At 44.3% G+C, this 16881-nt stretch overlaps 1 protein-coding gene across 5 annotated transcripts in view; it reads left to right on the forward strand.

Moving 5' to 3' along the window:
• The window catches only part of ZNF532 (zinc finger protein 532), a 103353-nt gene that overhangs the window by 56627 nt on the left and 29845 nt on the right, over window positions 1–16881 (forward strand). Inside the window, exons 5-7 of one of the 5 annotated variants that reach the window (XM_080920188.1) lie at window positions 354–535; window positions 5229–5405; window positions 16737–16857. The exons of 3 other annotated variants lie outside the window; for them this stretch is intronic. In XM_080920188.1, the coding sequence (XP_080776314.1) occupies window positions 354–535; window positions 5229–5405; window positions 16737–16755 (378 nt within the window). In that variant the 3' untranslated portion in view covers window positions 16756–16857. Of the gene's footprint in view, window positions 1–353; window positions 536–5228; window positions 5406–16736; window positions 16858–16881 lie in introns of those variants that run through there. One more of the 5 variants, XR_013975108.1, reaches the window with a different exon arrangement.

Here is a 16881-nt window from a genome sequence, read left to right on the forward strand (position 1 = left end):
GGCTCAGTAGTGTGTTGTAGAGTTTCTCTGCAGGGCACAGCTTACAGGAAGACCTTGTCTAACCCTTTGCTCTGGGACAAAAACGCAAAAGAGACAGGACTGGAAACGTTAAAACGATGTTTTCTTTAACTCACACTTTGGCACAAGCCTGCCTCCTTACCATTTTTGTTTTGCAGGATGTAAGTTTTCCATTAAACATGTAACCTTGAGGTTTGCTTTTCCCTCGGGTGTTAGAGTCCTTTATATCGGTGTTTAAGATGAGACCATAACTAACTGTACAGCTTAACTAAGGTGATCTGCATATTAGCCGTACCCAGCAGGACCAATCGTCTCTCCCCCTTTGGTTTATCTAGAAGACTTGCACTGTCTGCCAGATGCTGCTTCCTAACCAGTGCAGCTATGCTTCACACCAGAGAATCCATCAGCACAAATCTCCCTACACCTGCCCCGAGTGCGGGGCCATCTGCAGGTCGGTGCACTTCCAGAGCCACGTCACCAAGAACTGTCTGCACTACACACGGAGAGTTGGTTTTCGGTCAGTATGTTGTTCACTGATAACTGCACTGCGGTTTGACGGTCCTGTGCACATGTGTAATTCTCAGGGTGATGGTGATGCTGCAGCTCGCAGACCCTCTGAGAACCCAGCTCATTGGTAGTTGAGTTTATCCGTTTGAGTCCTTTAAGGCCACGTTGGCCTTGCTAGTCTGTACAGATGAAGATAAGGGGTGAGCCATGACCAGCAGCCCTTGCATTCTTTCTCCCCACTGCTCTTACTGCTGTTCTCCTCATATTTATCCTCTGCAGGAATACTGTGCGTTTCTTTACCTTTTACTCTTTCCTTTCTAATAAATACAGACATGATGAATTGCTGTAACCACACAGAAGGGCCCGGCGAATAACTTTTTCCAATATCCATCTTTGGAGTTTCCCTCAACTCCACCTGTGCCTCCTCCCCCACAATTCCAGCCTCTTCATCTTTACACTGGCCCTGGAGATTCCCAGATCTGTATTTTTGACATCTGGCCACTTTCATGTTACTTTAACCAGTGTCAGGTGATGATATACTTTGTTCTCAGACTTTGTTACTTTGTTTCTTAAATACGGTCCCACCCCACTTACCTAGATCTCATGAAAATCCCTCCAGGGATTTCTTGGCTGATGTAGTATCTTTGGTCTAACAGAGGTGTCATGGTGGCACGTGCTTAATCTTACTGTTTGGTTAGACTGTTCATGTGCAGGGGTTCGATGATTTTATTTGAGTTTCGTTTATGTTCCAGGGCCACTAATTCCTGGGTGGCTCTGCCCAGTTTTCTCTTTTCCATCTTCTTCCTCTTAAGATTTCTTTCTTTTTATTTTATGCCCATAGGTGTTTTGCCTGTTGTGTTCAGCACATGTGGGCATTGCCTGATGAGGTCAGAAGAGGAGCTCAGATCCCTTAAAACTAGAGTTACAGATGGTTGTGTTGCCATGTGGGTGCCCAGAATTGAACTCGGGTTCTTTTGAAGAGCAGCCAGTGCTCTTAACTCCTGAGCTATCTCTCCAGGCCCCCCCCCCTCGCGCTTAGTTTTTTAATCGTCTTTAATCTTACACCTTTACATTTGTGGTGCACAAATGCTTTATGAATTGAGAGGAAACCTTTAGTTTAGAATATAAGAAACCAGGGTTTGTTTGTTTGTTTTTGATTTTGTTTGTTTTTTTTTTTCTTTGTGCTAGATTTGCTTGTCACAAGTTGTGAGAAATTCATCTGTCCTCAGTGGTACCTAGTAGCTTTGGGGAATGACCTGCCCCCGACCCTCTGGTGTGTGACAGTTAAACAGACGGTCTGTAGTCCATGTGGAACAGTATTTTGGTCCTTACCACACGCTTGGAGCCAGGGAAGCAGCTGTGCAGCTTGTGCACTCGCTGTTGAGCTCTGCTGAATGCTGTTTGTTCCCGGATTTCCGCTCGCTCACTGAAACAAAGGCTAACTTGGAATGAATAGAGGACAGCCTTCTGTGCTCTGAGTTATTCCTGGTATCTTTCCTAAAACAGAAATCTTACGTGCAGACTGAAAGCCTGCACCTTACTGGGAAAGTCTTCTGCCCTTCATTTGTCCCAGGCAGATTTACTGAAGTTGGGTGCTTTTAAGTTTACATTTCAAATTTTATCATTTTTATTAACTATAGATTTTTTTCCTACTAGACTGGAGGGTATTTAAACAATGAAACATGTTAGAGGGTTTTGTGTATTTGCTTTTGACACTATGTCCTACTGTGAACCCCTGGCTGTTTTGGAACTTGCTGAGTAAATTAGGCTGGCCCCATGCATGCATCTGACTCTCCAGAGTTGGATTATCAGGAAGCAGCATCCCTGGGTCCACCTGCCATGTTTACTTATTGGGAAGTTTAGTTCTGTTGATCCCTCCTCCTACCCTTCTTCTCTCTGTCTATCTCTGTCTCTCTCTCCTTTATTTTTGAGATGCTTTCTCTGTAGCCCTGGCTGTCTTGGACCTCAATCTGTATACCTCTGGCCTTGAACTCAAAGATCCTCCTTCTTCTTCCGAGTGCTGGATTTAAAGGTGTGCGTCACCACAGCCTGGCTTATGTTGACTTTTTTTTTTAGAAAAAATATAAACACTTAAAAACATTTCCCTGCCCTTCTCTCCCCTCTCCCCTCCCTTTTTGGTGAAGCATCTTACATTGAAACCCAGGCTGCCTTGAAACATTCAGCTTCAGACTAAAAACCAGTGCTATTGTGCCTGGTCCTTCTGCTATGAGTTAGTTGATTCTTCTTGGCTGGGCTTGGCAGCCTGTTGTCCCTGCCTTGTTTCCTACCCCATCCCATGTTTCTGTACTAATCATTTTTGTATATTCTTTCTAGATTTTCTTTAGGCTCCCAACCCTGGCTCTGTTGCTTCTGAGGGAGGTTCTTATCTTTTTGGTCCTACTGTGTTTGTCTCTCAAATACTGACCAGCCCATGTCTGGGTGCTGCTTACCTTGTGGTAAATGTCAATTACAAACAAAAGTCAAGTGTTCTGCATTTTCTTGCCTCCTGATACTTACATTTAGGAAGACATTATTATAGGATTGCATATTCTGAACTTTTTTTTTTTTAATTAAAAAATAATGAGAGAGCTAGGTATGATGGCACGTGCCTGTCATCCCAGAACTTGTGAGGCCAATGCTTAGTAGCATTGTGATATAAGAGATCTCTGAAATCCTCACCCGTTGGCACCTTTGCCCTGGGCCTATCCTGCCCTTTCTCTTCCTCAGTCTTCCATGGCCTCTGTGGGACCTTTTAGACTGATCAAGTCCCCGTCACTTCTGCTGCCAACTCAAAACCACATTTTACCTTTTGCTTGCGCCTGTGAAGCTTTCTCTGTGCCAAGTGGCTCTGGGTCGTCAGAAGCATCAGCACATGTCTCTTTGCTTCTTTTTGTCTTGGGCTTTTGCTTTAATGCAACCTAGTCCTGTGTTTGATGGGAAGATGTGTGTGCCTGTGATAAAGCCGACTCTGGGCAGCCCTTGGGTGGCACTGGAACAGGTGGACTCTTCAGCCCCAGCCTCAGATTCTAGCTTTTATCTGTCTGTGGTTACACACTCCTGGACCTGCTTGATTCATCTTTGGGCCTCCTTCCCAAGGTCAGGAATCAAAATCTTGCAGTAAGTACTCCCATCCTGTGGTCACTAGCTTCTAGGGGAAGGTGGGACTAACATGGTCTGTTCAGTTCTTATTTTACAAACAAGTAACTGCAGACAAGAGCATGAACTTGAATATGTAAGGTGACCCAGATCAAGTATGCTTGGTTGACTTCTGTGTTGGGAGCAGTGCTCCTGATAAGACAGTGGAGCTTTCTTGTTCTCCTCTTGTACAGTGTTTTAGTTATCACTGCACACTGTGCCCTAAGACAGCGAGACTGCCTGGCGGTGGTGGTGCATGTCTTTAATCCCAGCACATGGGAGGCAGAAGCAGACAGATCTCTGAGTTTGAGGGCAGCCCTGTCTACAGAGCAAGTTCTAGGACAGCCAGGGTTACACAGAGAAAGCCTGTCTCAAAACAAACAAATAAACTAACTAAGCAAAAAAAAAAAAAAAAAAAACAAAAACAAAAAAAACCAAACAAGCAAAAAAAAAAACCAACCCTCCAAAATCCAAAGAGAATACCTTGTGATTTTCTAAAAATTCCTGCAAAGCCTTCTACACTCTGCTCTGTAGAACACACCTTCTGTGTGGCATTACAGAAGATATCTCCCTGGATCCATGCGCCTCTAAGCCTGGAAGGGTAGACGTGTCTGGCATGGTGTTCCAGGGGGCAGGCACTGTCAGCAGATTTCTTTCTTAGGTGACTTACATATATATGACTAGGAACATGTTTGTCCAGTCACATGAGAGGTATGTGCTCTCAGATGGTTCCCAAGAGCTGTGGTCAACATTCCTAAGTTTCCATATATGAAGCAAGAAAAGTCCATGATCAAATGGAAGTGTTAGCAGTATTGCCGAGAGTCCTTGTGCAGGCATGAGTGGGTTGGGTGGGCATCTTAGTTTTGAGGTTTGTTTCTGTGGGGTCAGCTTTTAGCAGGGGGTGAGCTGATTGTCATACTCAGAAATTTGGAAGCTTGCAGCCCGTTGTTTCAGTGTCACTGAAACTCCATCAGAAGATGGAATTTAAAGACCAAATATGAACACAGTCAGATTTGTTTTCCAGCAGATAAAAGCTGGTGGCTGACTCTTGCCACCCTCTGGGTCACCATGCAGTGCAGGTAGAAGATGCATTCACTACAGCAGTGTGTACCAGGAGACTATGGGTCATGCCCTCTTCACGTGCTCTTTGTCCCTCTGACGAGGGTATGTAGGTGCAGATTTGAAGGCCTCTGCCCTTGGAAAGGTCTTTTGGATGGTACTAGGACAGGTGGTAGCATCAGGCTCTAGAATCAGTCCAGCACATGGATGTCCTTCCCTAATCCAGGGTCCCCACAATCTTGCTATGTCCTCTGGTCCTGATCTGGCCCTCATGGTCCATTCACTATATATGTGCCCTTCTTCAAAATGTTAAAGATGCTCCAAACACTTTGTACTTTGTGATCTACACTCTTAATCACGTGTCGCAAGCAGAAAAGGCAAAGTACTTTCCGAAAGCCAGGAGAAACCTCTGCGGGCTGTGAGATATGTCCATTTCACCCTGTTGACACAGTGACGTCACTCTCGGTGTTCGGTGGTCTGTGCTAATGACAGTGTTGTTTCTCTAACAGATGTGTACATTGCAATGTTGTGTACTCTGATGTGGCCGCACTGAAGTCTCACATTCAAGGCTCTCACTGTGAAGTCTTCTACAAGTGCCCTATCTGTCCAATGGCGTTTAAGTCTGCCCCAAGTACACATTCCCACGCCTACACGCAGCATCCTGGCGTCAAGATAGGAGAACCAAAGTAAGTCACCCATGGCTGAGTATTACTCTGCTGCTCTAGTGCTCATTCAGAGGAGGTTGTCATTGTAGCAAATAAAATTTAAAATCTGAGCGTTTGTCGGCTATGTTAATTTTGATGTGTGAAGTTCTGCTCGTAGCTCAGCAAATCATTCTGCTTTTTCCAGGTAAACTCTTTGTCCCAAAATGTCACCTGTTATTCATGTTTTTAGCATAATTTCCACTCAACAAATGAATACGTACCCATTTTATTCTTAAGATGATTTCTAGTAAATAAGTTTTAGGAAAATTGTAAGATATACAAACAGGAAACCCAAACTATGTTCCACGTTTCTGTAGTCTGTTTATTGTAGCGTTCACCTTTGCCAGCAATATTCAAAAGGCGAAGTCAGCTGGAGATACTAGTAATTGAATTTAACTTTATAGCTAGGGCAAGCCATTGGTTAGTGGAAGTAAATTTGATTTTATTTTATGTTATTTTTACTTTAGAGCTGTTGAACATAGACAGGCCTACCTGCCTGTCTGCTGCAGGGGCCGGTCAGCGGAGGGGGTGAGGAGTGAGGGCACAGGGGCAACCCATGCTCCACCATCTGCCAGCTGTGGCACCAATAACTGTATCAGCCCCTCCTGTAAGTGCCAGGTCAGCTGTGTCCCGTGGTCTGGGAAATTAGAATGAGGAGGAATGGTTGAAGTTTGTAGCCTGAGGTGCCTGTGTGGGATGTAGAGGGACTTGGTACACATTTGTTCACTTCATTGTGTAAGGAATATGTGCACACACAGTGGGCTTGGTGGCATTCATTTTACTTCTGGGTTCATTATGGCTGTGTGAAGTGTGCTGACTGTGGGAGGTTAGATTAGCTGTGCATTTTGATGCATTTTGGTGTGTAACTCCATTATTGAAGATCCACAAGGGACAGAGATGTAGATGATGCAGTATAATTCCTGTATTTCTTAGACATGTAAACATCACTATTTGGTAGAGCAGTGTTAAAAATCTATCTATTTAAATAGGTCTTTCTCCTGGCTTTTTGTGTATTGATCCTTAAAGGGAGGCAAATTACAAATTAGGGGGTTCCCATTCTACTGGGGATCTTCTCACACTGACAGGAGTGATGACGTTGGTTGATGTGTCTCCAGTGTTCACTCAGGGAAAACTTGTGCAAGCTAACACAACCTTTTCCTCGTGATGAAAGCTACTGATTCCTCATTCAAACAAATTAAATATTCTGTCTAGACAGTAGTTATAAACTGAAAACAGAATAGTAGCTTATCAAAATAAGTTAAAGCTCAAGTTTGAGCACAGTAGGTCTAGAATTTTTATAGCTTTACTTAAAGGAATATTTTACAGGATGCAGTATTCCCCTGCCCTCTATTCATAATTTAAATTTCTATTAACCAAGATCAGCTATAAACTGAAATACAAAATTCTATGAGGTAAAATTCTAGAAGGTTTTTTTGTAGGTTCTAAATTACATAGTGGTCTAGATCACAGGAGCTCTTCCTGCTCTGCTGCATTGAAACGTGGACACCCTGTGTCTAGCATGTCTGTGCTCTGTCTGCTGCTGGCCTGTCAGCCACTAAGTAGCCAGCTTGGTGAGAGGGGTGGTGTAGGCACTGCCCAAGAGAAGCAGTAGACCACTCCCTTTAAGGAAGGAGCTACAGTCCTGACCTCCATAAAGAAACAACATATGCTGAAGCCTATGGAAAGAGCAGAGGAGCAAGTGTTCCCCCAGAAACAGTGAAGGAGGGAAGTGATGTCGGTGCTAATTATCTGTCACCCCCAATAAGAAGTGACAGGTAGGCGTGTGCAAGCTGCTGAGATGGAGAAGGCAGCCGATAGAGCATCCGGTGTCTCTGGTTTCTGACCGAATTGGGATATTGGGACAAAGCCCCCTAGGAAGAAGGAAGCTGTATAGGAAAATACTACTTTGATTTTCTTTTTCTTTTCCCCTTTTTGGGGAATAGGATTGAACTGCATGGCCCAGGCTGACCTACAGCTCATTGTCCTCCCTCAGCCCCCACAGTGCTAGCATTATAGATGTGTGACATCCTTTCTTTCTTTTGTTTTGCTTTACTCTCAGGTTTCTTTAATTAGCAAATACCTAATCACAGGCATAAATTACTGTGTTTAAAATTTTAAAATAACAATAGTGTACTGATGAAATGAAAGGCACGCCCTGGCCCCAAACCTGTCAGCCTGGGCCCTCTGTTTTTGCCTGAGTCCAGCCCTGCTGGCTCTCTAGTGGGTGCTGTCAACTCTGGCTTCTTCAGGCCTGTGGCACTGTGCCTGAGGTACTGCCCTTCCTGCTCCCTCGCCCATTCAAGCTAATGTAAAATTACTTACCCTGTGATCATTTTGGGGTCATTTGGAATGAACTAAAACCAAGCCAGTGGTCTTCGAATCAGAGCACCTTCCGGTGCTGACCCCTCGCAGCAGTGTTCAGATAGCTGTGGTTATGCAACTGGTTCAGAATTACCCAAATGGCTTCTTCAGTGTTACCCATTAGTATTTGTCTCACTTCCATTTCTGTACTGAGTATGTAGATATCTGAACATATACCAGAAATCCTGCAATTCTAGCTCCTCAGCTCGCACAGCACTGTGTCCCAGATACCATTGTAAGTGCGTTTTTCTTGTTTTCCAGGATGTGGGTGGGCATATTTACTTTTCCTGCTGTCTGAAAGGGCACTCTGAACCCTCTTTAATAACTTCTTGGTAATTTATGTTATTTTGAGCATGCGTGTGTCAGGCTGAAATGATAGTGCCTAAGTTAAGAGCTGCATAGGAGGCAGATTTGGAACAAGCTCCTGAGAAAGAAAGCCCACAGTATCGCTCCATTAGCATGGTCAGGGGACCCCTAGGCCTCGGGAAAAGGCCTTGACGCTGGGATTAATAAATTAATACATCAAATGACCTCATGACTCTGACCCACACCGGACCTGAAGGTAGTGTCCCTTCAGCTTGCCAGGGTTATGAGTACCAGTTACATTGTAGAGGGCAGTGTTTCCTGCCTGTTGGGATTTAATCAGTAGCTCACATTCATAGTTCCAGGGCTGGGAGCCCCCTGTTTGTTTTTGTTTCCCACACATGTCCAGCAGTGTCTGGAGAGCTGGGGCTGCACTACACTTTGGTACCCTCCACCCCACCGCCAATGGTCTGGTTATCTAGATGCTCATGTTACCACATGGGTTTCCCAGCCCTTCCCAGCTCCACATTACCCCCCGCCCCCAATGTACACACAGCACTGTGGGTCCCACTTCCTAGCCGCTCTGCCTTTGCATCAAGGGGTTGTCCTTCCTGCCCCAGTGTGGAAAACCTCCCCTTTCTCTTGCCACACAGACTGTTTTTTCCTTGAGGCTTTCCCATTGTTGTCAGGCAGTTTGCTCCGTGTTCATGATTTGTCTCTTCAAACCATACTTATGAGCACGTGGTAGTTTGGTTATTTGCTGGTTCTAGGTTATTTAATGGTTCTTGGTCCACAGAAATGGTAGCAGTATTGAGAACTGGGTAGTGAGACAGTTCTGAGAACCCTTCCTCCAGAGTCCCGGGTTGTGCATGACCTGGTCTGTCTGTCTGGGCATGCTCACATCGCAGTCTGCCTTCCATCCTTGGGAGAAACAGGACATCACAACCTGTTACTTCAGTATGCTCTTCCCTTTAGAAAAGCACACATAAAGTCATCAGCACACAGCCCTACTCAGATGTTGGTGACTACCATGCCATCAAGTTCAGAGCTTGGGTCCAGAGCTTTCCAGCTGCCTGGACTGTGTCCTTTTCCTTTGTTTTCACAATCCTGACCAGGATGTGCCTTTTGGGTTTACTGTCTTGTGTCTGTCCTTCCTCCAGAACACTGGATTTGAACACTCTCTGCTCAGCCCTTGCCCCCGAAAGGGACAACCTTTCATTCTTGGATGCCCTTCCCTGTCTGGTCCTGCTTTCTCATCATCCCAGATCAGCACAGCTTCCCAGTGGGTCACAATGAATGCTTGGCCAGGAGCCACCTCTCCCTATAGTGACACTGTCACCTTTTGCTGAGCTTGACTGGCTCCTGCCATATTTCCGCAAGAGGTTCAAGGCCGGCTCTTCTCCATTTGCTTCCCGTGGTGTGCCTTTTGTTTGTTTTTGCTTTTTGAGTTGAATCTTGCTGTGTGGTCAGGATAACCTGGAACTCGCCTCTTTCTGCCTTTGCTGAGGTTGAAGACACATACCAGTGTTCCTGGTTCATTGGTGTTTCATGGGGCAGCTTCTTGATAACATACCAACAACTCATTCTTCTGTTTTCTCAGAAAGATGCTAAGAGACTCTGTCATGTGACTTTTATATCTTCCCCCAAGAAGAAAATGAGAGCCATTCCAGTTTTTTTTTTTCTTTAAGGTTTATTTTTAATTGTGTGTGTGTGTGTTTACACATGTGTGCAGGAAGCCAGAGATCCCCAGGAGCTGGAGTTACAGGTACTTATGAGCAGCCTGACATGGGACCTTGCTGGAACAGAATCTGGATCCTCTGTAAGGGCATACTCCTGCACACTCACAATGGTGGAGCCTTAGCTACATCCCAGTGTCTTCTCTTTTCAAACGCTCATTTCTTGATTATAAGGAATCCATGAAGTAACCATAAACAGAGCAGTAGAGCACGCACGTATACTGTCTTCCCTAGAGGCAATGATAATTCTATGCTTTCTAATTTTTTACCATTTAAGAAATGTGATCACGGGGCTAGAGAGATGTCTCTACAGTTAAGAACACTGTTCTTCCAGAGACCTGAGTTAGGCATTCATGTCTTGAAGCTTCCAATGACATGTAGTTCTAATTCTCAGGGATCCAAACTGATCTCTAAGGCCACCTACATATATGTGTCATATATGTATGTACACATGAAATAAAGCCATTAACAAGAAGGAAACATACACATATCATAATATACTGCCTTGTTTTAATTTTCCTAAAATCTTTATAAGCAGTTTCTTTAAATATCCTCTATGTGACGGTTTGTTTCATTGGACATTGAGGCTCTTCACTTAAGCAATTCCAAACAGTAAGGAAATGAGCATCCTCAGATACCTGTTGCTATGATGATGCAGTATCATGGGACCAGCACTGGGCTGTGTTGGGAAAGCCTGGCAGGAAAATGAGGTGGATTTTTCTTTTCCATCTGCATTGAAGGTGAAAAGTAACTGCTTTGGCAAGATCTTAGAAAAACGTGCGGTATTCTGGCTACATTTCAGAGTCTTCTGTGAAAAAAGAGAGTTAAAACTATATTTGTAAAAGAAATGATTTATATCACCATCACCACCACCACCACCATCATAACATAAAACCTTTCCATTTAGCCCTGACCAGAGTGATATTTCCTGTGTATGGGACTGGTCTTGAACTCATAGCAACTCTCTTGCTTCATCTTTCAAGTGTTGGGAATATAGGCCTACACCACCGTGCTGGGCTGAATTGCAGGTTTGTGATATCATTGTCCATTAGAGTTAGCAGCTGTGTGAGGAGCTCTCATAAGAACACTCTAGAGAAATCCAGATGGGTTTTCGGGTCTCCTTCCTCTAGCTTCGCTGCACACTCGCCCCCCCCCCCCCCTTCAGACAGTCAGTTTCCCTTCTTTTCTCAGCTTCTCTTAGACTCTTGGTGCCTATTTCACAGTTCTTCAAAGGAGCCATGTTTCATGGGTTCCTCCTTAAGGACCTGGGTGATCTACAACAGTAAGGAAGGGTGCTGTGTCCCAGCTGCACACAAGGAGAGTGTTAAACACACCCCCCAGTCTCACCAAACTCCTGTACCAGAGCTTTGAGCTTCAGGAGAGATCTACTTGGACAGAAGAGATTTGTTTAGAGGATTTCAAACTGCTAAAACTTAATTTAAGGAAGTGGATTGGGATGATGCATTAGGTATGAAAATAAATAGTGTCTACTGTGGGTACTGTAAACCATTTTTTAAGAAGCATTGGGTTTTTTTGTGTGTGTGTGTGTGTGTGTGTGTGTGTGTGTGTGCTTGTATTTTTATCTCTGTAGTTGTGCACTGGTGTACAAGTTTTCGTGTTAATATTGGTATAGAAAGGATGATATTCAAGTGGAAAATTGCTAATTTTAAATATGAACTTAGAATAGGTTATGCAGGTATTAGAGTTTGGGTGCCTTTAGTTCATTAGTCAGATTCTTTTTTCTAGTTAGGGTACCACCATTTAGCTGTGTTGCTTTGCTTGATCCCCCTCCCCCCCAAAAAAGCACCCCACCTTCCCTTGGGTTAGGATGCCACTGCTCAGTTGAATTGCCATTTTCAATCTTTTATTTAAAAGAAAGGGGGAGAGAGAGAGAGAGAGAGAGAGAGAGAGAGAGAGAGAGAGAGAGAGAGAGAGAGAGAGAGAGAAAGAGAGAGAGAGAGAGAGAGAGAGAGAGGAAGGAATTGTGATGTTTCTTGCTGTGTGTTACAGGTTACAGTCCTGAAAGGTTTTGTACAAACATACCCATTGCAGCATGGTTAGGACTTGTAAACAAACATTGCTGAGCGTGCAAGCGTGTCTTAGAGCGATGTCGGATGTCTTGAAAAGCTTGCACCACAATAAAATGTTCTCGTTTGTCTCTTCTCAACGGCTTCCACCTCCTCAGTTCCTTAGATGCTAAGCTGTAGCTTTGACGTGAGACGAGGCTGACTGACCGTATTTCGCTGCGCTTCTTCTGTTCTAGAATAATCTATAAGTGTTCCATGTGCGACACTGTGTTCACCCTGCAAACCTTGCTGTATCGCCACTTTGACCAGCACATTGAAAACCAGAAGGTGTCTGTTTTCAAGTGTCCAGACTGTTCTCTTTTATATGCCCAGAAGCAACTTATGATGGACCATATCAAGGTGTGTGTGCGCGTCTCTCCTCCCGTCTAAGTGAGCCACAGATCCATGCATGGTTGTAGGCCCTGGCTGAGCTGCAGATTTCTGTAGAGCATGCTGTTGTTTAGGGAAAGAGCTGGATAGTGGCCCATTGCCACATGCTGTCTTCATGTTCAGTTGGCTGTGGGGTGCTGTTTACCCAGGAGTCTTGTTCCCAAAGACTGCTGAAAAGAAACAGGTGTGCATGCTCTGGTTTAAAAGAATAATAAAAGTTTTTAGGGCACTCTGTATGTACATGCAACTGATGACTGTGAAGTCTTCTTTAAAAAATAAGGTTTATTTCTGTTTTTATTATGTGTACATGTCTGTGCGTGGGTATGTGTATGTGGGTTCAGATGCCCTTGGAGGCAGAGGTCAGACTCTCCTGGAGCTCGAACATGCTGTGGTGAACTGAGTGTGGGTGCTGGGAAATGAACTGGGGTCCTCTGGGGTCCTCTGCAAGTGCAGTGTATACCCTTAGCTAACTGCTGAGCTATCTCTAGTTTATGTAGTTGTCTGTTTTGAGAACTCTGTCATACAGGATTAAGAAATAGGAGTTTTGATAAGTTATGCTAATTTATGTAAATATTGATGAAAAATTATGAAAAGTTGGTTTTCCCTTGAAATTAGAAGCATTTAACTTTTTATTGTATTTGATATCCGATAGTCTTCCAGTTTTTTTCCCCCTATAAAAATAGTGTATAATTTAGCTATGATTACATATACTTAAAATTGGAGGCAGAGGCAGGAGGATCCCTGTTAGTTGAAGGCCAGCCTGGCTTACATGGCAAGTTCTAGGCCAGCCAGGGCTGCATATTTTTAGCTTATCTCTTTTTACTGTGTGTGCGTTTTTGCCTGTGTGATGTATGGGCACTATATCCAAGCCTGGTGCCCTCTGAGGCCAGAAGAGGGCATCGTTTCCTTGTAACTGAACTTAGGTATGGTTGTGAGCCACCACGTGGGTGCTCGGAGCCAACTCTCTGCAAGAGAGTAGGCAGTGTTCTTCCCACTGCGTTGATGGTAAACATTTAGGGTCAACTGGCTGTTGAGCCTGCTGTAGTATTCATCGAAAAGACTGTTGGATTCTCTTGTCTCCACCCCCTTAAGAGGCACCAAGCTCCACTTTCAGCCTCAAAGGCTCATGTGTAATTATAGCTTGCTTGCTTTCCCGGAGACAGGTTTTTACTATGACAGGCTAGGTTACTTACTATGTAAACCATGGCGGCCCTGATTTTCCGGAAATACTCCTGCTTCTGCCTCCTAAGTGATGAGATTCAAGGCTGGTGCCACTTACAGTCAGTTCTGGCTTCTTACTTTTCCCAGTGAAAGGGAGGCAGGCAGGGAGGGGGAAATTGCCTCTCACAAGACTTCTGAGATTTGGTTTCTGGAACATAGTCTTGGCATCAGGAAGTGGTTAGTATCTGGGGTAGGTGAGGGGAGGTGAGTGTGGGTTTCCTCGTAATAGTGAACATGGATGAATGAGACAGAGGGTGGAGGAACTAACCCTGGGCTGTAGGAGGACTGGATTGGTTTTGGGTACCCAAGCTTACCTGCCTGTGCTATAAGAAGACAGTGGGACTGGTTTTATTTTGAGTGCATCCTATTGTCCGAAGCTCCTGCTGTTAGGCTTGGTAGGTAAGAATAAAGATAGTGATTTAGAGTCACAGTGATATTTAGAAGTAATACGTCTCTTGTTCCATATTTAGCTTGCCTGATAACTAATGCCCTGTGATGTAGTCATGAAGCAGAATTGGAATGGGAGATGTTAGGGAGGTGGTTTCTCTCTCTCTCTGTCTCTCTGTGTCTGTCTCTCCCCCTTGCTCTCTTCTGTTCTCTCTCACATTCTCTCTGTCTTCCTCCCTCCCTCCCTCCCTCCCTCCCTCTTTCTCTGTCTGTCAGGTGGCCCATTTTTACGTGATTCACATTATGTCTCTGTTCTTTCAGAATCATTTTTTTAATTTTTTAATTTACTTTGTAGGTCCTTGTACTCCATGCTGACATCCACATTCAGGCAAACCTTTAATTGATAGTCACCCGAGTTAGCTGTTACAAGAGCTAAGGGAAAATCAGTTCCGAAAGAATGATGTTGTATTACTATGATGTAGTAGATGATTCTGGGGATCAAATGTAGGGCCTTGCGCATGCTAAGCATGTTTGTGTTCCTTTAAAAGACAGTTGATTTTTCCCCTTGCCTTTACTTACAGAGTATAAATAAACACATAAATAACTTAGAAACCTGTATTTAGCACACGCTCCAGTGCTCTGCTTGTTTTTGGCAGAACCCCACTTCTTTTCAGTGATTTCTGTCCCTCGGGTTATTTTGTGTCCCTGCCCCCTCTTCCATTTGCGTAAAAGCTTATGGAAAGTTTAAAGTTGAGGTCCCTTGAGCTTTAAATATTAAGAAAAGTTAAAAACTCAGGGGCTAGAGAGAGAGAGTGCAGTTATTAAAATGGAGGGATGACGACTGGTCTTTACATGGACACATGTCAACCTTACTCGCACATATGCACGCATGCATGCATCATTGCACACACATACACACAAGTGTAAGCAGGTAAGCTGTGTACCGAGGCACAAACTAGGTACCTTCTGTACACAAAGCCTGCCATGTACATGGAGAATAAGCAGGTGTGACCTTAAGGGATTGTCTGCCCTGCTTCCTTCTGAAAAGATGTTGCTCTCAAACTCATAGGTGAGCCCGGTGACTCTTGTGTGTATGGAGATCTGTGTCCTTTCTTGGTAAGAATGCCATACAACTCACCTTCCTTCCTGGGCAGGTCAGTGTGGAAGAAGGCCACTAATGCTGGTGTTAGAAAGCATTGGGGGCAGACGGGCAGCATGATGTCATCCTTGACAACTCAGGAGGAGCCATGCCTTCCACAGAGCTAGTCTCTCACTGTGGGGACCCAGGTGTCAGAGATCCTGAACAGGATAAGCTGTGTCTCAAGACACAGACTTGCTGTCTTCAATACAGAGCCAACAAAATTCAAAGTGAGTTAGTCTTTAGAATCAACTCATTGAGTGGGTCTGGTGGTGCTGGCCCAAACCTTAGCAACTGGAGTCATAAGTTCAAAGCTTGCCTGAGCTATAGATGACCTGGTAAGACTGCATATGTTATATGGAGTGCTTGCCTGCAGTGTGCACAGCCTCCACTCAAGGCTTAGGATGCAAGGACTCAAAAGGGATCTTATACTGGTTTTATCCCACCCACATTCAGAATCCTGTAGGTTCAGGATGGCTGTTTGTTGGCTATTGTATTAATGATAATAAGCAACTACTCGATTTTAAAAGGCTTTTTGAGTACCTACTGGGTATACTTAGAGAGGCTGTGTACTCCCAGTAAAGGGGGGTTGGGAGGTGAGAATCACCCCCAGCCATAATGGTACTGGTACCCAAAGGTTCTAATAATATGGAAAACAGCATGTTTTGCTGGGTCTTGGGCCTTGAATACTTTGGTACATTCACCTCCTTAAATAGCTCTGCAAGTGGGAAGGTGATGCTCTCTCTGCCATGCAGGGAGGGCAGAGCCAGTTTGATCAGGACAGGCTCCTGTCTTTCGGGAGTGTTAAATGGTACTAATGAATAAGCCTTTGAAAAGTACTTGGAACTATAGTTAGTGTGATGGCTCAGTGTGTTTAAGGCACCTGATGACCTGAGTGTGACCTCCAGGACCGTCCTGAATGGTGGATCCCTGGTCTCCAATGCACACACACAGAAAATAAGTAAATGTTTAAAATGGAATAAAATGCATGGCTTAGAGCACTCGTTAAAGTGGTTGTTGTTGTTGTTGTTGTTGTTATTATTATTATTATTATTATTATTATTATTATTATTATTATTATGCTTCTTTATGGGGCTAGTGAGGCCACTCGCTGGGTCAAGGTACCTGCTGCCATCCTAATGGCCTGGTCTCATTCCTAGGACCTACAAGGCAGAAGGAGAAAACTGACTCCTGCAAGTTACCCTCTGAATTCCATCCATGTGCCATGACATTTGCCCCCTCCACAGGTTGAAAAAGCTAATGCTCCTTTATCTCTCTCTCTCTTTTGAGACAAAGTCTTACTCTATCACCTGGTTTGCATAGAACGTGCTACATAGACCAGAAGACCAGACTAGCCTCAAATTCACAGCCATCTGCCTGCCTCTACCTCCTGAACAGTGTGGATTTAAAGGTGTTCACTACTATGCTTGGCTCCACTGGTTTTAATTCGTCTCGATTTATTTAAGCTTTTTTTGTGTTTAGAAGCGTCACTGTGTATGTAGCCCAGGCTGGCCTGAACTTGCTGTGTAGAGATCTTTCTGCTTCTGTCTCCTGAGTGCTAGGTTACAGGTGTGCACCATCATGTCTGACTTCTCCTTTATGCTTTAAAAAATGTATGTTTTTAGTTTAGGAAATACTTGGCTGAATGATTGTCAAATTCTGTTTACACGGTGTGATTTGTGATAGGCGTTTCTTTCTTTTTGCTATGCAGTCTATGCATGGAACATTGAAAAGTATTGAAGGGCCTCCAAACTTGGGTATAAACTTGCCATTGAGCACTAAGCCCTCAACTCAGAATTCAGCAAACCACAGCAGAGAGGATGCCAAGTCCGTGAATGGGAAAGAGAAATTGGAAA

Source organism: Micromys minutus, assembly GCF_963924665.1.
Source record: "Micromys minutus genome assembly, chromosome: 8".
Lineage (NCBI taxonomy): Eukaryota > Metazoa > Chordata > Mammalia > Rodentia > Muridae > Micromys > Micromys minutus.